Source organism: Pocillopora damicornis, chromosome 8 (assembly GCF_964200805.1).
Source record: "Pocillopora damicornis chromosome 8, jaPocDami1.2, whole genome shotgun sequence".
Lineage (NCBI taxonomy): Eukaryota > Metazoa > Cnidaria > Anthozoa > Scleractinia > Pocilloporidae > Pocillopora > Pocillopora damicornis.
Window position 1 is genome coordinate 4,765,683 of NC_142677.1, and position 19,834 is coordinate 4,785,516.

Here is a 19,834-nt window from a genome sequence, read left to right on the forward strand (position 1 = left end):
AATTCCATTTGTAGATTTTAAAATATCTAGGACATCGACAATTACTGAATGTGTACAGGGACAAGTTGCTTTGCGACGTAATTTCGTTTTTTCAGTGTTCTTTAAAATATAATTGTTTAAATGTCATTATTCCTCATAACGCGAAAATAATATGCTCGCACGGCCTTAGTTTAGTTTAGTTTCGCGATTTTTGGCTATCATGGTACACAACATGCAGGGTGTTTAAAACTAACAAAACAGTAAAGCGACCTTCGCGTTTTTTTATCTAGTTCCTTACGACATTATGATCCTTTCGTTTTCAAACGAACAGGCCGAGCGCATGACAGCAGTTGCAATGCCTATCATTGCCTCACTTACGAAAGACCTTTCCCTACAGACCCGGCTCTTTATGAATGTGATGCTACCAGAAGTATTGTATTTGAAATTGTTTCTAGTACAGCACGGCTAGAACTACGGCTTATGGTTTAGTAACTGAAGGCTTATCATATTTTAATCTTTCAATTATATACCGCGACTTTTCCAGCTTAAAAAAGGGAGTTTTTGATAACAAGCCTCATCTGTGACGGTCACCTCCAAACTTGCCTAGTGTTTTACATGTAACTTTTTGGGTTGACAGATTTCCAGTATGCTATATTTCCAGAGGGTGTACACTGCAAACCGTTTTTTTTTTTTTAGGAAGTTATTTTAAACCACAATTGTCTAAAAAGTTCATGCTTTTTCTTCTTATCTTTCAGAGCGTAATCAAGTTCATCATGGAAAAAGAGGATCTCAATTATTTTAGAGCTTCAATTTTCTTTCAAAATAGTCTTGTTTCGGCAGCAACTTCATGGATAGTTTTAGGCTCACTTTGCCAAACATAATTGTCGGTTTTATTACATCATGATGACAAACCACATATCAAATTGTGGTCAGCAATACATTGGCGAAAATTTTGATCCAGGTGCTTCAGGAAATTAAATCCAGTCCGCTCTTAACTTCGTGTATTTTATCGTGTACTTTCCTATGTTTGATACAAATAGTGCGGTGGTTTAGTTATTGAAAACCCTTAATAACAGGAACAGATTTAAAGAAAATAATACAGTTGTTGGTGGTTATACGTCTTAGGTTATTTAAAATGAAATAATTATTAGGTGCTACACCAGGTCACTTCTCTAAACCAACGAGAAAAATTCCTCATCTTCACACTTCAGATACGATGTACCTTTTCTATGCAGCCTTGTTTCCTTAATGCGGTAAATCTATCCATCATAAGCATTTGTACCAAAACAGGAAGGGTATCTAAACGAAACCGCAACCCGAAAAAGGCCCAACTCATTTGATAAATATGTTTAAATTACTTGGAATAAACCAGAATAGTGACGTTACGCGGACAAAACAATCGAAACTTTGTCCGACTTAAGAAAATCATTTACATTGCAATGAACAACCTTGTAGTCAGTCAAGTGTTACTAATCATGATCAAGATAAGAAAGGGAAACAAAAGGCAAGAAACTATTTTCTATCATTTAGTCTTGTTAATATAAATATTTAGGCAAGCCTAAAAGCGGAGCTCCACGGTTATGTGTTGTTTACTGCTCTTAAGAATATCTTTTTTTTCCATTCTAGTAAATAAGCGGCTGAAATATTAAAAGTACAGTTTATAGTGGATCATCGGTGTTGAATTAAAGTCGCCTACGGTTAAACTAAATACTTTCATGACAAAGCAAAATCTGCCCATGGCACCTCAAATGATCTTGAGACGCAATCAGTTAATTGAACTCAAGATGTCCAAAACTAGCTCACGGCAACAACAAAAGACAAAACATGTAAAAATCAAAACAAAACAGAGAGTAGAAACCAGTTTTGAAACTATAAGAAATCAAATCATTTCTACGCAGCGCGAGAAAATGCCGAAATGTGAAAATAAACAGAAACAAGAGATCAATTACTTTATGAGATGAAGCCTCAAATTCCCAACTAACGGTCGCCGAATGAAACAAACTTGAAAGAAACTTCAAAACGATTAATTTTCATTCAAGATGCAGACAAGGAAGGAATTGAAAAGGGCGGGAATGTTCGAGATAAAATAAGACAGGCCGTTTTGCATTGGACAGCCTGTTCAAATTAATTTAAATCCACACTATATTACCACGCTAAAATAAATAACGGTCAATTTTCATTCAAGATAAAGCTTGAAATGTATCGACAAACTAGAGACAATTCGTTACACAGCGGCCGCCGATCTGTTCAAATTAGTCGAATTAATTAAGGCGAAAGATCTGATTTTCAACCAACGACTTCAGCAGGCACTTGACGCTAAAACTAGCTAAAACTGTAAAACCACTAAAAACTGTTTTACTTTAACCACCGCGTTCTTTTCTACCATTTATTCCAGTTTCTAAAACTGTATAACCACTGAAAACTGTTACATTGCTATACCTTGGGACTCGAGCTGCTTACGCCGTAGCGAATTTCGATACCAAATGAATATTTTACAATGAGTCATGAAGTTCTTTTCGTTCATGTATGACAAGGATCCTGTGAGAGACTTCAAGCATGAACTGGCTTGTTCTGCTGCCTGACTGTTTAAGGTGTCCAACCGAGGATAACGGGAGAGGTTGTAAGCATCAGAGCAACCTGAAAAAGGAAAAAAAACAGTTTCGATTGCTTTGCATTGGTACTGACAAAGTTAAGATTAAAACATTACTTCGAATGTGCTTCAATAAATGTACGTAATGTGCCATTAGATTAGTAGGAGGGGATAGACCCGAGAGCATAGTTAAATGAACACCGAAGATGAAAGACGGCCAAACCAAAAAAACCAGTTTTGGGGTGATTTACGTACCTGTATGATTCCGCAAACGCAATCGATCCACAAGGAACTGAGAGTTCTTGAAAAAGACAGGATCCCAATTTAACAATACGAATGCAAATTGTAAGCGTTGTTGTAGACAATCTGGCAGGGACCTGTCAAAAAAAGGCAGAAAAATTGTAATGAACCTACATTTATTATGAGTCGTTTAATATAAAATCACTCTGATAGAGGAAATCAAGAGAAGAAAAACTCCCAAAAAACCAGGCCCCGGTTGTCCAACGGGTGGATAACGCTATCCACAGAATTAATCACTACTCACCTTTAAGTGTTGTGATAACATACAACGCTATCCACTGGATAGTGATTTTTCCGGTGAATAGCGTCATGCATCCTTCAAACCGGGCCCAGGTGATAAAAAGAAATTTTCTTCGCACACAACGGCATCCAATCAAAGGCCACAACATACACATGCACATTAAATCGAGCTTACCTCCTGAGAAACGCATTCAAAACACTGTAAATGGGATGTTGAGAGATTCACTGCAAAGCATTACACTAAATCCATAAGTTGTACCTAAAATGGAAATCAAAAGAGAAGATATAAAACCGTTTTAAACATAATCACAGCAACACTGGGTACACTGAGTGCCTGAAAGCATGTTGTGTAAGAACATGTAATGAAGGCTGAAGAGAGGGTGTAACTGGGGTACATCACTAGACAATAGAAATCAACAACCTTTATTTATACAGGTCGTTATGCCATTTAGCCAATAAATTGTAAGAAAAACTTCGATTTAGTCAGTAAACAGCAAAAAACAAAACAAAACAAAACAGTTAAGTTAGTTAATTTGTACGATTCTTTGACTTGACAGCTGCAGATGTTATACTTCTGAAAACTAAGCGTTACAAACAGTTTCGGTCTTTCAAGAAAATGACATTTGTTGAGAAAAACCTAAGCCTGATAACTAAAACCACAGGCAGAGCGTAAACCCGGAGCTTGTCAGGATAATCTGGAATAAACAAAGGGTAACAATAGCTAGTTGGGGGTCAGAGTGAACTGAAATTTACATTCTTTAAAATCGGAAGTAATGTTGTTCGTCGTAGAAATTAATACAAATATTAATACAAACCCATAACATTATTGTACCGTGTTTACAGTGCACTAAGAAAACTCCAGGAAATAAGGATGGGTGTCAAGTACTCCTCTTTGTGTAGATGTTTGGAGTTGTGTCATCCAGGCAATAGTCACCACGACTTCTTACCACAGGCAGGCAAGGATAGTGTTCTACATCATTTGTGCGGTGTACATCCAGTTGCACAGCATCTGGTATTGATCCATTTCTGCTGAACGGAGACTTTGCTTTTTCCAACAGGTCAGTAATAAATGCAGTCAAGGTCTCAAGAAGCTGATCTCCTTCCACAATGTCAAACAGGAGGGGAAAAGTTTGCTGGAGTAGAAGCATGTCTTCAGGACACTGCTCGACTGGTCCGTTGCCAATGAGTCTGCGGTAAAATGTTTCCAAGGAGTCCAATTGGGGGAGAAGTGGGGAAGCTTCCCCTAATGCATTGAAAAGTCCAGTAATAGGCGTTGGAAAAGAGACATCAGATCCACAGAACAAAATGCACCAGGAAAGAAAACTACCTTAGGCAGGTGCACAATGCTACAACTCCAGGTGTAAAGAGGTCATTACTGTGTAATGTAACCTTGCTAACATCACGGCCTACTTGATCCACCATCTGCCTGACATGTTTTTCAGCAAGGTAAACCCTGTCACGATGCCTAGTGATGTCATAAAATATTAAATAATTAGCCTAAATGCAGATCTCTTCAAACAAAGCAAATAAAAACAGGTGATATTTAGACACATTAAAAGTCCATCTCACTGAATGTAGGGGAAACTGGAGCTGGTCTTAGTCTGGTCTCAACCCCTCAACTGATCCAGAAAAAGAAGACCTCATTCCAAGGTCTTTGCAGGGTCAATGAGACACACAAGCTTCACCACCACGACAAGGTGCCAGCCCAAGGTGAAGGATTAAAAATATTTAAAATTATTATATTTATCAGTAATCAAACTGAATCAAGTCATAGTCTTCACATCAACAGATTAATATATTATATCATGCTCACATTCTAAAATAGAACTCCTTGAATCATAATGGGAACCAAAATAATAGAATAAATAATGCATAGAATATTTTTTTAAAAAATCATAAGCATAAATAGCAACTTATCTTCCTGTTTCTCATGTTACAGTTGATGGACTCAGTGATGAATAAGTAGACTTCAGAGAAGTACAAAGCTCTTGTCTGAAGGATAGTGCTTTAGTATCACAAATGACAAAGTGCAGACTGTTTTCTTTGCCACAGATGGCACAACAAAAACCTTCTTCATAGTTTATGTCAAGAAGGTTCAGGAAACTGCAGCAAGCAAAATGCCAGTGGTAGAACAATAACATCCTCTTGAAGTCCAATACATGTGCATCAGCCATGATCTCTTGCCAGACACCATGGTATGTAAATAGAGTGCACCTAAAAAAAGAGAACATAATTTAAATATAGCTTTTTGAAAGACAATTGAATGACATACATGTACAATTTTATATCATTCTTAACCCTTTCACTCCTATGAGTGACCAAGACAGAATTTCTCCTTACAATATCAATATGATATCAAGCAGACAAGTGATGAGAATAAAGAAAAATATCAATTTGAGGATTATAAGTTGATCCAATACCAAATTCTCCGAACTAACATCACAAGAACTGTAGGGCAGACAGTAAGGAGAATTACTGATGAGATCTTGGGAGTTAAAGGGTTAAGACAATGCTTTTCAGTCAATGTCACAGGCAAAACTTCAGAGATACAATAAATCAGAACCCTCAGCTCTTAATTTGTTGATTATTTGTTTTTTTTCTGGTACCTGATTCTCATTGTAAACCATCATGTGCAGACAAATGAGTCTTTGATTGTTTAGTATAATTGTTGTAAATTATAACTGTTGTTATAAGTGTCTGCTGCATGTGTTCCAGAAACATTTAAATTTATCGAACAAAGTATATTATTTGGTATTCAGATGTCACAATAATGTTATTTTCAAATTCACTGTTAACTATTGGGTGGTATGTGATTACTTGAAAAAATTTCAACATTATGTAATTTTCATTAGGCCATTCTCAACACAACATCAAAGTAACGTGTAATAAGTGTGTAGGCCTGTAAGACTTCAACTTTTAAACTGCAACAGAGAATTAATTTATGATACAGAATAAGATACTAAAATTACTCATAAGTGACGTGTTAGTAGCCACAGGCATGAACCATTTCATATTGTATTCAGAACATTTATGCTTGGAGAATATATAAATTTCAGTTATATTATGATTGTAAATAGGGAGCTTAAGCACAGACAAATAGTTTGATCCATGGACAACAACTGGAAGGTGAATGTTGTTATTTTTGATGCACTGATAACTTCACCCCAAATTTAAAAACTCCAGTTTTAGACTTTGAAACAAAAGATTACAAATGAAAATTTGGTAATAATTATATAACAAAGAGGAGAACATTTCTGATTTCTGGTTGCTATCCATGGCTGAGAAATGTCTGTGCTAGAGCTATACAAAAACCTTATGTTGGTTTTTAGCAGTACACCTGTATTCACCTTGAGCTGAGGCAAAATAATAACATAATTTATTTGGCTTGCTGTCAGCTGAGGGTTTTCCTCCCAATGGATGCCTCATGCCAGGCTGTCGACAGCTATCATCCACTCAACTGGTTTAAAATCTGAATGAAATTTTCACATTACCTGGACAACCTTCCCTGTATGGTTTTCATTTTTCAGTCATTTCTATCCCATTCATGACAGTGGACACTACTTGAACACTTAAAGAGATGAGATAATTAATGCAAGGAATTTCTTACCTTCACATTGCCATGTCTGCTTTTTCAAAAAGCTCAAAGCTTGTGTAGTCTGACTAATGCACTGCGATGAACACTTTGGGCAGGAGGGAGACAAGTTGGGAGTAAGCAGCACCAAATCAGTGGTTGAAATTTGGCCACAAAGAACATCTTCCAGAGAGGAGAATACTTTTTTTGTGTTGTTGATAGATGGAATGGTATTTCTGTTACAAGATACTGATCTTATTTTCCACTCTTTTCAGCAGCCACCACTTTTCCAAGTGATGGCTGCTGCAACTGATTCAGTAGACTCTCAAAAATATTTCTCGGTAAAAAAATCAATCAGAAAATCAGGCATTTCGTGTTCCGTTGTTTGCTCAGATTCTGCTACTTTTGTTACATGCTCACAGTTGTGACGCTGGTGATCACAGAAAAAGCAAGTGATAAGTACACCATGGAGGCCAACTATTCCATGCTGTTTATTTCCATGTACAAAAATAGTAAAATTATTCCCATTCAAAGGCAATAAGTCATGATGTTCCTCCTGAGATAGAAAAACAGCAAGAACAACAAGTAAGTAGACTGTGGAAATGCTACAATCATTTCAGATAGTCTTTACTTAAATAACAGATACAAATGGAAAAATATGATGTTTACAGCTACTTACAGCAAATAATGCACTTGTCATTTCTCCAAGAATATAATAAACTAAGATTCATAAATAGCTGTACTCTGAAGGGGGCCTAGCTGTTCAAATACATAAATTATGCTCTAACATTATTCAACTTAAACCAAAATAATTAGGATGAGTGAAAAATAACCAGAAAATGTTGACAAAAGCAAGATTAATGTTAGTAATAATTCCAAAATTTTAATGTTCTAAAGCAAAAAATTCATTCATCTTACTTGGTAAGTGTGATCATGAGAATATGTGTCTCTGCCAAGTGAAGGGGTGACGTTGTTTTTCCTTTCAAAGCTTTCCATCAACTTTTCAGTGGCTTCAGTATGGATGCAATTCTCATAAACAGAGCTAGCTGCAGTTAAACCTGTGAGAAACATTTAATAAACAATACTTATGATAAGATATAATTTATTATTCAATTTAATACCGAAATGGAAAGAAGAAAATTATGGCACAGGGGCCTGGGACACAGTCAGAGACACAGGGATCAGATTAAGATCAGATCTCATATCAGATCTGAGTAATCTACATAGCTACTGTGCTAACCATTAAAAAAAACAGACATTTTTAATGTGCCCCAAGGGTACAAACCACAAACAACTCGTGCCACATCATAGAATGTCTAACCTTGTACATGTACAAGATGTACTAGAAACTACAGTACAGAGAACCCAAAATACAAATAAATATTCAACATTAGATATAAAATATTGAACAAAATCAAAACTAATTATGAATACCAAAGGTGAGCAATTAGGATATTTTATATTGTATGTATACAGTGATGTATTAATACTACCAAGGTTTGAGTCTTGTTTAGGTAGAAAGGTCTACTTTACTACGTGAAATTTACACTCCTATGTATGGTAAGAGATCTGTTTTTAATTAAAAAATGCATGTAAAATCTTCTTTGGAAAAGAGGAGGTATTAATTATATAAGCTTCAAGCCAATATAAAAGAAAATAACGAGGAATAAAAAAATTAATACTGTCATTGTGTGTGATTCATCACAACTAATAAACAAAACAGTTTCCCATATATATGTGGAAAAAAAACAGTCTGTCGAATGAGAAATATCTTGGTTGCTACAGACATCAGTTTTCCTTGACTTTTTTTATACATGCCAACTTCCCATGACTCAAAATAAAATTCCATGGCTTCTTTCCTGATCTTTTCCTGACATGTAGCACACCCGAATATAATTTATGGAGTACATGCTTGAAGAACTTAAGCTTAAAATGACTGTAAAAAACAGAATCGAAAACATTTTTAATACATGCAAAATTAAGACTTACCAGCAAAACATCTAAAATTGGTCTAGGTTGCAACGCCTAATGAGAAGGATTTTCGAAATCATCTTTACCAGTCGAGGTGGTGACTGCAGTAATCAAATCAGATGTCTTCTTTGATCCTCTACGTCTAATCTTCTTTGGCACAAACTGCGAAAAATTGCACCGGCCTCTTCTTTTATTCCTCTCGCTTAATTCATTTTCATGAACGGCGGGAAATATTCAAAAAGGTGGAGTGCTGTTTTTCATCCGCCATTTTGTGCAATGCGGCAACATGTGTGTTTATGTATCATAAAGTGTATCAACATCTAGTGATTATTTTCGTGGTTTCGAGCAGAATCTCTGTAACAGAATACACCTCCGTAGTTACGTACACTCGACACCATAACGTAGTACACGTGCGTACGGCCTTCTTAGCTATTAGGCACAGGAAGGGGTCCTGACACAGGCTAATAGGCACCAACAAATACAAAACTTAGTTGCAAAATCGCTATCGAATCGCACACGATCAAAGAAATGCATTTATTTAAGACAAAAAACAGCCGTACATGCACGTATTATATTACGCGTGACACTTATAAATAAAGCTCTGAAAACTGCATACCCAAATTACCTTTCGGTCTAACTATCTCAATTAAATTATAATTGTAAATTAACACATTTGCCGTACTTCTTTTGGCCTTCATGGACCGTTTGAAGCGTCTTTTTACAAATTTACTCTTGGCCGGAGACGGTTTAGGTTTGATATTACGTGACCATGAATACGATGGTCACGTAGTCAAAGCTGCAAATGAAAACTTTTTACACCCAAATATTACTATGCATATTCTCCCAACTGTTCTCCATACATGTCCTAAGGTGCTGACAAGGAGAATTTGTTCATCAATCAAGAGCTGCTTAAATTGGTGATCATTTCCTTTATTCTTGAGAACTAAATGTGTGATTAACGAGTGATATTGTAAGGAGAAATTAGATGCTAGTCACTCTTAGGGGTCAAAGAGTTAAGGGAATCTTAGTGTCCATGAGTTAGGGGATTCCCCTCATCTCTTTTGGAAACATGCCTTCCAAACATTTATTTCCATCCATTGTCATTTTGTTGTCTGCCAGTCTGACTTGCAAGGCAAGGAGCTTGGCTCAGGTTTTTTTCAGCATCATTTTCTTCTCTTTTGGTGAAGAAGCCAATTCAATCCCACATAAACCAAAAATAAAAATGTGTGAGGATGTAGTTGACATAAAATAAGTATTTTAGGAAGAAAGAAGATGGCAAGTAGAACGAAACACCAAAACTCTTTGTTCCTTTTAACTTTCACTTGATTTCTCCCCCTGCTTCAGTCCCTGCCTTGCAGCTGTGTTCTCAGGGGTTGTGTCATTAGCTCTTGCAGACTGCCAATATGGAAAGAAAAATAGAAGTCAAATGAACCTTCATTGCCCTGTAACTGCCTGTATTACCACCAATAGGCCACGAGAATATGGTCACGATAACAGGGTGCTTGTATTAATGAATAGAGTCACCTAAGGTTGTGATATGGATACTGATTGTAAGTTTTACGCGGTTAATTGACACCATGAAAACTTCAGTATAACTAAAACTTGCCTCGCATATGTAGCCACAGTCAAATGGACAGAAGTCAGATAATTCCTTATGACTGAAAGACGTCACAAGACAGAGATATGCTAAGGGAATTTCATATTGTACCCATTCCACTGGTCACGTGGGTTAAAATTAGAATCTATAGAAAACAACTCCTATGGAATCTAACAACTTGCTATTGGTTCTAATAAAAAGGTAGGCTGATTGACATTGGTTTCAAAACTAACCAAAAGACCAGGTCAACCCCTTAAGTCCCACTAGTGACCAAGACAGAATTTCTCCTTACAATATCAGTACAATATCAAGCAGACGAGTAAAGAGAATAAAGAAAATATCAATGAGGGGATTATTAGTTGATCTAATTCCAAATTCTCCAAACTAACATTATATGAATTGTATGGCAGACAGTAAGGAGAATTACTAATGAGATCTTGGGAGTTAAAGGGTTAAATAAAACTGACTGTGACATTTATTGGGTGGTGTGACATGGTTTTACACAATCATGAAATTATCCTGATTGGCCAGGACTTCCCATTGTTTCTAAGTAACTAGAATAAAGAGAAAAGTGCTCTGTCCTGATGGTAAATCACCTTGCCCTGGTTGTTGAAAGGCTGAATGGTGCTATCCACTGAATAAATCTCTATCTGATGGATAACGCTATATGCTTTGTAACACCTATCCACCGGATAGGGATTTTTACTTTTTTCTTAGAGGTCACGGAAACGAATCCTGCAATCTGATTGGTTCTTAGTACAGTCCATATTTTCCTATCTCTGCCCACGGGCAACGGTAACACTTTCATAAGTCACCGAGAACATCCCTACACCAGTGACTAAATATAGGAATGGCTCCAACCTGTAATTGGATGATAAAAATAGTAAAAGTTAATAAGTTATATCTTAACTCCTTGCTCGTGAGAATTGTTTACCCGTGTGTCTCGAAGTAGAACACTGAAATATCAATGCAAGTGAAAGCACCGATGTATCAAACAAGAAATGGTTACTAACATAACGAAGGGATTGCAGAGCCTTTCTTGTCCAATGAGGTAGTTTAGCGTTACTCTGCTGATGACAGAGTTATTCACTGGCCAGCTCCGCTGACTAAGCTCATTTAGCCAGTTCAGGCAGACGATCAGAGACTGGAGCCATTCCTGTATTTCACCGCTGACAGGAATAGCTCCTACTCATGCGTTCATTATTTTATTTAATTAATTTAATTTTTTTTGTTGTTTTTTGCCATTCGTTTTGGCTAAATAATTTATACATTGAGATAAAAACTGAAAGAGTGTTTTACTACGTTCTTCCTATATTGAACTCTACAATGCTTTTAAAGAAAGCCCTCTTTAATTAATGCCGGGTCATGTACTTCTTCAGTAATATTTATTATATGATCAGTACGACCCCCCCCCCCCCCGGGCGCTTTTATCAAAACAATTATAAGTAAATCCCCGTGTAAGGGTCTGCGAAATGCGAAAGTAGAGAGAAAAAGACAGTGTGACACTCATATAATAAAATTATTAATGATTGAGTAAGGTCGTGAACAGATGTTTGAATGTGGGTAGGTTCTTGAAGACAACCCTAGTCAGTTCCCACGCCCAGAAAATAGCTCCATGGATCCTTACTACCGGGAAGCATCTAGTGATACTGCATACCACAACAGCGCCAGCGAGATAAACCTCTACGAGACTGTCTTAATAAAGGAATTGTGGGCGAGAATGGGGAAAGAACCATAGAGAGGACAAAACAATCCCTTAAGGCCAAATTGCTCAAAATGATCGATGATGTTGAAGTCTGTGAAGATAAGGATGCGCTGCAACAGTTAGAGAAAAGTGTCAATTCCTCTTATAGTTTGTTCACTTCGATGGTGCTGCACAGGCATTCGACAAGTACACTGTCGGCTGCTATACCTAAAGGGAGTGCACCTGAATCAAAAAACTGATGTCCAGAAACATTTCTTTTCCTCCAAACGAAAGACACAGAAGAGAAATATCAGGTTGGAAAAACCAAACAAGAAGAGAAGATGGAGATGATTGAGAATTGTTATAATAATGAGCAATAAGAGCAGAACAACAGAAAAGTACCTGTAGACTTCACATCTGGCAAAACGATGGCGCACAAGGCATGTTGTGTTTCATTGTTTGAAATTTTTTCTCCCTTGCCTATCACACCTGTCTCACCTCACCATCCGTTTATTTCTCTTGTAGGATTGCAAGAAATGCTTCACTGGTTTACTAAGGAAAAACATTACTCCATTGAAGACCATTAAACTGTCTGTTTCTGACGTATTGGATACAAACGAGGCATCTTTGATACCTGGAGAGGCAGTAGAAGCTAACTTAGCAGATTTGAAGAGGTTTATTACAGATGGTGCCTGGAAAGCAGTTTGCAAATTAGGTTAGGATGGCTCGTGTACTTTACAGGAAACGTGGTCTATGTTACAGTACTAATTCTTTCTTAAATTTACGTGGTATAAATACCTTGTCTAGAACAGTAGTAATATAATAGCAAACGAGATGTATACGTTCCAAAACAGCGTCATGTGATGAACAGTCTTCATTAGTTTCGAACAAGTTTCCTAAAATCATTTTGCTCTTTCTGGTTTTAGCCGAAAACTGTCCGAAGACTGATTGTGCCATCACTAAGCAAAAAAAAAGAAAAGAATTAAAAGCACCAGTCGGAGCCATTCCTGTCAGCGATGCAATGTAGGAATAGCTCCAGTCTCTGATCGTCCACCTAAACTGACTAAATGAGTTTAATCAGCGCAGTTAGTCAGCAGATGACTTAAACAGCGCCGGAACATCGTTGGAAGACCCCGCTGAATGAGAAAGAAAGGCTCTGCCCTCCTTTCGTTATGAAAGTAACCATTTCTTGTTTGACACATCGGTGTTTTCACTCGCATTGTTATTTCGAGTTGTTCCGCTTCGAGACACACGGTTAAACAATATTCACGAGCAAGGACTTAAGATATAACTTATTAACTTTTACTATTTTTATCATCCAATTACATGTCGGAGCCATTCCTGTATTTAGTCGCTAGTCATCCCTACCTTCGCAGCCATTTTTTCATAAAAATATCTTGTTTTTCCGGCTGGGTAGTATTTTTAAGCAAAGACGTTGGTCACTTCCTCCAACCGATAAATAACTTATTGATCCTCTCTTTTCTCTCTCTCAAATCACTTTGGTGAACAGAAAATTATTGGTTTCGAAATGATTCGTATGAGAAAGAGTGTCATTGAATTGGTTGACAAGCGGTCTAAAACCCGCCTGTAAATAATTTGAATCCTTCACAGAAAGTAACTAGAAAGTTAAAACGTGAGGAATTTGCTTACAATTGAATTTATCGATGGAACTTTCATTGATTTAATATCTGAATTCTCTCACAATTTGTTCGTAGTTAAAAGGCGAGCGAAGTTTTAAGTTCTTCTACAAAGACCCTTTTGCTGAGTCTTTCCAAGTCCGTTCAGTTTAGAAATTTGGGAATTCAACAAGAAAAAGCTGCATTAAATCCCCTTGTGCCTAATTGAAGTGTCCCATTCGAATATGGCTTTTGTGGAGAAAAGACCAGATTTACACATACCAATGCAGTAAACAAACGAGCAAACTCTCACAACTTCAAAATCAAATATTTGAATTTACTTACAGTTACTTTCCTTGCCATTTACTTACTCAACGGAGGTAAATCTTCGTGTTAGTTTCGAAACACTTAGTTAATTTCACCTTATTATAGCTTTGTTCTGATTCATTTCTAAGTCTTTCGGTAGTTAATGATTATTACAGTAAGTTTGTTATCTCCGATCAAATTTCCACTTAAGTGCACGTGGAAAGATTCTATTTCAATCGTCGCTTTTAGTCATCGCTGCTAAATCATCACTGCTAAATCGTCGCTGCTATATAATGGCTACAAGCTATTTGCTACCGTTTGCTACAAGCTATTTACTGCCGTTAGGAGCCAGACCAAAGTAAGTTTTAATTTCTTTTACATTTACGTTATTTACCTTTTGTATGTATTATTGGTATAGTTTTCGTATTCCGTTTTCCGTGCAATCGCTTCATTTCTAGTTAGGTTAATGTTACATTTAGCAACGCATTTTTCTTAGTTTCTGTTGTAATTTCTTTTAGTTCGAACCACACGCACGCAACCTCAACCGCTACTCTCATCAAGCAAATTTCGTCTTAGCGCTAGCATCTAAAAACAATAAAGATCACTGTGTGCGTTCGAATTGTCCGCTCGATGTTTTGGGTTACCTTTTGAGGTTACATTCGTTCGAGTTTGGCAAATCTCCAGTTATTCTTACATCTACCACGTTTGGTTCGAGTTTTTAAGCGACGTTATTGAAGAAATAGCCATTTGTACGACCCCACAAGCGTGTAGTCGCTTTAACAATTATCGTGTTTAAATAAAGTCTTTGTATTGTATTGTATTGTTGCATCAAACCTTCGACCCCGCTTTCACGTGTGGAAATTCACGACGTGACATACGGCAAGATATGTAACAAACGATTACGTCCTCAGGAAATCGATTTAAAACATGTCGAATGAAAGCGAAGTCGAATAAATAAATCTACGTATTGGAGAACGAAATCACACCCTCGATTGGGACGGAATCGACTCAGAAAGTTTTGATAGATTAAAGAGAACTAGAGGTGCAAAGAAAGGTATCGTTACGAAAGCGCAAAATGAAATACGCGAACTTATGTTAGATTTCGGAAACATTGAACTAATCAAAAGAAAGGTGCAGATTCTGCAAGAATTCGAGGGCGCCTACGCCGCTTATCACGAGCAGCTAAAAAAAAGATCGCGATATCGATGAGTCGAACGCCTAGTTTGTCGAAGTAAAGTGTGGAATAGAGGATATCACAGGAAATGTAACTGGGTAGCGTCATCGGAACACGTCAAGGACTTCGGTAGATTATTATCGCCAGCACGTGTCATTACGGCGGGGCCGGATACCGAGATAAATCCCGACGATTCAGTGAGTAATAATGTACCTTCTCGAGTGTCCCACCCCACGGGGCTCCAAAATCTCTCGTTGTTCCAAGTCAAGTTCGGCGGCGAGCTCTCGCGCCTCTTCAGCATCAGCTGCAAAAAAAAAAGGCCAATCTACGAAGCTATGAGGCAATTCAGAAGGAGGAGCTAACACCACAACTTATGAAGAAAGCTCTCTAGCTACAAACAGAAATCGCAAAGGCACAAGCAGAAGAACTCGTTTACGGCGCAGCTGAAGCGTCTTATGTCGAAAATTCTGCCTGCTTTTCAGACAAGAAGATAAATCTGTGGCACTCCCACCTCCTCAAGAATTCACCGCAAAACAGCAGCCAATATCTCCGAATGAGCTACCTTTAGTTCAACGAGAATCTCGACCTCAGCATGACCAAGAGGAACCAAAAGCAGAACGCGTAGAGAGAGAAGCTCTGAATCCTAACGCGAAGAGCTGGGTGCCTTTCCACGATGGAGAAATTGATCGTAAGCCACGCTTGAAATCGTTCAAAAATGACAGCAACCATGCGTCTGCAGCCGGATTAGCACTACTGCCTGTTAAGGTTAAAGCACTAGGTCTCGACAAGATCGTGGAAACCTACGCATTTTTAGATCATGGTTCCAATACTTCTTTCTGTTCAGAGGGACTCATTGAAGAGCTTGGCATTAATGGACGAGCAACAACATTGTCACTGACAACCATGGAAAGCAAAAACACCAGCATCAAATGCTCAGCAGTTGACCTTGAAGTGATGGATCTCAAAGAAGAAACTCTTGTCGAATTGCCACACGTGTTCACCAGACCACATCTACCCGTCACAGTAGAGAATGCCGCTAACCAAGGGGATGTAGATCGTTGGCCGCACCTTGCTGGAATAAAAATCTCCAAAATCGACGCGAACGTGGGTTTGCTTATTGGGAATGACGCCCCAAAAATTCTTCACCCGAAAGAAGTGAGGGAATCCTCCCACAATGGTCCTGTTGAAGGATTCAGATTTGCGCGTAAAGTACGCAGCCTGCATAGAAGACCTCCCTCAGAAGGTATATGCAAAGAAGGCCCTACCTATCGGTATTCCAGGAGGAACTTGGTACCTTCCCCATCGTGCTGTTTTCCACCCAGCCAAGCCAGGAAAGATTCGCATCGTTTTCGACTGTTCCATTTAACATCGTGGAAGTTCTTTGAATGACAAGTAGGAGCTCAAGCAGAAGAACTGATGATGATGATAGTGCATCTATTCGGCGGAGTCTCATCTCCTAGCTGTGCCAATTTTGCATTCAAGAAAGCGGTAGAAGATAATCCATCGAGCTTTCGTCCTGAGACCATACGAACAGTAAAGTGTAATTTCTACGTGTAGGACTGTCTGAAATCTGTGGCAACGGATGAAAGCGCTATCTGTTTTGCGAGGGAACTTAGGGAGCTTCTGTCGAAAGGTGGCTTCCGTCTCACGAAATGGCTGTCTCACTCTCATAAAGTGGTTGAGTCAATTCTAGGGGCTGAAAGAGCAACAGCAGTGAAGAACCTAGATTTCGACCATCCCATCATTGAAAGAGCTCTTGGAGTACGATGGCAAGTGAGTTCGGATACTTTCAGCTTCAACATCAACATTAAACATAGGCCAGCTACTAGGAGAGGACTGTTGTCCATTATCAGCTCAGTCTACGACCTGCTTGGATTCGTTGCTCCTTTCATCCTCACGGCTAAGGTGATCCTTCAAGATCTCTGCAAAAAGAAGCTCGATTGGAATGACCGTATACCGGACGAAGATTTGAGACATTCGCAAACATGGTTATGCGAGCTACCAAAACTGGAGCACTTTCATATAGAACGATGCTTCAAACCTCGCGACTTTGGTGAAGTGACTTCTTGCCAGCTCCACTTCTTCTCTGACGCATCACAACTGGCTTACGGTGCTGTCGCCTATCTACGATTGGTTCACGACCGTGATTATAAACGGGCGTCCCTCGACTAAAGTATCAGACAACCCCAGAGATCCAGAAGCTTTGACCCCAAACCACCTCCTACTCCTGCGTTCAGGACCTACCCTCTCCCCGGGTGTCTTCGCTAAAGAGGACCGCTATTCCCCACAAAGATGGAGACACGTGCAATACATGACAGACGTGTTCTGGCGACGGTGGATTCAATAATACCTCCCCTCGCTCCAGCAAAGGCAGAAATGGAATCATACTACCCGCAATTTTGCAGTTGGCGACGTCGTGCTCTTGTTGGATGAAAAAACACCGAGAAGTTCCTAGCCGCTTGGGCGTATCTTGGAAGCTTTTCCAAATCAGAGTGATGGCCTGGTAAGGAGTGTCAAGCTAAAAACCAAGTCCTCGGTTCTTGTGCATCCCATCGACAAAATTTTGTTGTTGGAAGCTGCCTGAGCAGTGATCTTGTGAACAGCATCTTAAGAGAACTTTCATTTTATCGACATTTGGTTTTTATTCCGAAGCGTTTCAACCCTGTTTTATATTTTTAGTTAAAGGCAATCAGTTGTATCCGCCTTTAAAGGGGCTGAAATGTCAGTTTCGAAACGCTTAGTTAATATACACTTTATTATAGTTTTGTTCTGGTTCATTTTAAGTCTTTCGTTAGTTAATGATTATTGCAGCGAGTTTGTTATCTCCGATCAAATTTCCACTTAAGTGCAGGTGTAAAGATTCTATTTCAATCGTGGCTTGTAGTCATCGCTGCTAAATCATCACTGCTAAATCGTCGCTGCTAGATAATCGCTACAAGCTATTTGCTACCGTTCGCTGCAAGCTATTTATTATCGTTAGGAGCTAGATCAAAGCAAGTTTTAATTTCTTTTACATTTACGTTGTTCACCTTTTGTATGTATTATTGGTATAATTTTGGTTTTCTGTTTTCCGTGCAATCGCTTCACTTTTAGTTAAGTTAATGTTACATTTCGCAACTCATTTTTCTTAGATTAGTTTCTGTTGTATTTTCTCTTAGTTCGAACCACACGCACGCAACCTCAACCGCTACTCTCATCAAGCAAATTTCGTCTTAGTGCTATCGTCCAAAAACAATAAAGATCACTGTGTGCGTTCGAATTGTCCGCTCGTTCTCTTAGCTAACCTTTCGAGGTTACACTTCGTACATTATTTAATCGTCGTTGAGAGTGAATAATACTTTCCGTCTGCTTTTAAAGAAAACAATGTCGCAACAGTCGTTGCCAAACTATTATAAAGGGGTAAGTTTCTGAAGAAACTGTGGTGCTGCGTCGGTGGGAGAGTATAGCAGGTAATTTAGTGTTAACAACTGAGTTTAAAACGTAAATTAGCCACCGTAAAAGGTAAAAAAGGCGACGTTTCGAGCGTTAGCCCTTCGTCAATCGCTCTGACGAAGAGCTGACGTTCGAAAGGTCAGCTTTTTTATTCTTTACGGTGGCTAATTTACGTTTTCAACTCAGTTGTTAAGACTCAATTACCGTTGCTAAACTAGTTCCTTTGTTTTTTCAAAAGTGTACCTGCGTTTTTCTTTCTTACGCGCTCTCCAATTAGCAGGTGTCACAGTGTGACAAATACTTGTAAAAATAATGTTTCGAAGTTTTTGAAAGCCTTTTAAATAACCTTTATCAGTGCGCAAATGAAAATGTGTCGATGAAGCCTCTCTCTTTAATTTGCATCACCTCTATTTTAACTACCACTTACTTGCTAAAAATTAATCAGTTTATGATAGATCTTGCTGTAATCACAGCCCTAATTCATTCGGGTTCTTTAGGAAAGAATTTCGTTAAGTTTATGGAAAAAAAATTTAAAATGTTATTCACCAGCCTAGGTCGGTCCGTATTAGGAAAAACTGTGCCCTCTGTCTTGAGTACTGCCCTCAGCCTACAGCCTCTGTCGGTACTCAAGACCTCGGGCACAGCTTTTCCTAATACAGACCTCCTGGCTGGCGAATAACATCAAAATCCATTCGATAGTGTTATTCACTCTTTGAACGAGTGGGCCCTTATCTGTGACATTTCTTCATGTACCTTACCCTACCTTGAGAGGGGGTCGTCTTTCACCACCTTCACCAGGCCTGCCCCAAAAAGGCCTTCCAAATGGGAATCCAGGAGGACTCTGCCAGTACAACTGGTGTTTACAGTTTGAATATCCAGCTCCAAGGCCTACACCAACTCCTAATGTGACAGGCCATGCAACCCCTTCATATTAAAGTAAAAAATGTTAGAGGAAGGTATTTTTCTCTTGTTTACAGGGAACATTCCAATGACCAAGAGGTAACTTTACCTTCCAATCTCTTCCATGGTACGCATAAATAAGAATTAGTTTCACTCAAGCTATAATGAATAACACTTTAGATAAACTTTTCACTTTTTATGGAGATGCTAAGGGTGTAAAAGAGCCATGGGTATTTAAATCCCTTTAACCCTATAACTCTCATGAGTGACCAAGACAGAATTTCTCCTTACAATATCAATACAATATCAAGCAGAAGAGTGATGGGAATGAAGAATAATATCAATTGGAGGATCATTACTTGATCCAATACCAAATTCTCCAAAAGCATATTACAATAATTGTATGGCAGACAGTAAGGAGAATTGCTAATGAGATCTTGGGAGTGAAGAGTTAATAGTTATGATTTCATGTCA

At 38.4% G+C, this 19,834-nt stretch overlaps 1 protein-coding gene, 3 long non-coding RNA genes and 1 pseudogene across 9 annotated transcripts in view; 2 read left to right on the forward strand and 3 right to left on the reverse strand.

Moving 5' to 3' along the window:
- Positions 1-300: 300 nt before the first annotated feature.
- Positions 301-1,647, forward strand: LOC149041076 (uncharacterized). The gene is made up of 2 exons (XR_016189116.1): positions 301-409; positions 735-1,647. It is a non-coding gene; the product is annotated as an uncharacterized LOC149041076 (long non-coding RNA).
- Positions 1,648-2,351: 704 nt separating this feature from the next.
- LOC149041077 (uncharacterized) lies at positions 2,352-5,473 on the reverse strand (annotated as a pseudogene). Its single transcript, XR_016189103.1, has 5 exons — positions 5,027-5,473; positions 3,942-4,577; positions 3,285-3,368; positions 2,825-2,946; positions 2,352-2,616 (listed from the first exon to the last, which is right to left on the reverse strand). The product of XR_016189103.1 is annotated as an uncharacterized LOC149041077 (transcript).
- Positions 5,474-6,683: 1,210 nt separating this feature from the next.
- On the reverse strand, positions 6,684-8,947 carry LOC149041078 (uncharacterized). The gene is made up of 3 exons (XR_016189115.1): positions 8,670-8,947; positions 7,599-7,738; positions 6,684-7,236 (listed from the first exon to the last, which is right to left on the reverse strand). It is a non-coding gene; the product is annotated as an uncharacterized LOC149041078 (long non-coding RNA).
- Positions 8,948-9,580: 633 nt separating this feature from the next.
- Positions 9,581-13,997, reverse strand: LOC149041079 (uncharacterized). The gene is made up of 2 exons (XR_016189119.1): positions 13,894-13,997; positions 9,581-11,109 (listed from the first exon to the last, which is right to left on the reverse strand). It is a non-coding gene; the product is annotated as an uncharacterized LOC149041079 (long non-coding RNA).
- A 75-nt stretch (positions 13,998-14,072) lies between these two features.
- LOC149041080 (uncharacterized) overlaps positions 14,073-19,834 on the forward strand; it is a 321,438-nt gene continuing 315,676 nt past the window's right edge. For 4 of the 5 annotated variants that reach the window (XM_089214379.1, XM_089214378.1, XM_089214381.1 and 1 more), the window contains exons 1-2: positions 14,084-14,212; positions 19,438-19,487. In XM_089214379.1, coding sequence (XP_089070505.1) covers positions 14,148-14,212; positions 19,438-19,487 — 115 coding nt within the window. In that variant the 5' untranslated portion in view covers positions 14,084-14,147. Of the gene's footprint in view, positions 14,213-19,437; positions 19,488-19,834 lie in introns of all 5 variants that reach the window. The other variant, XM_089214380.1, reaches the window with a different exon arrangement.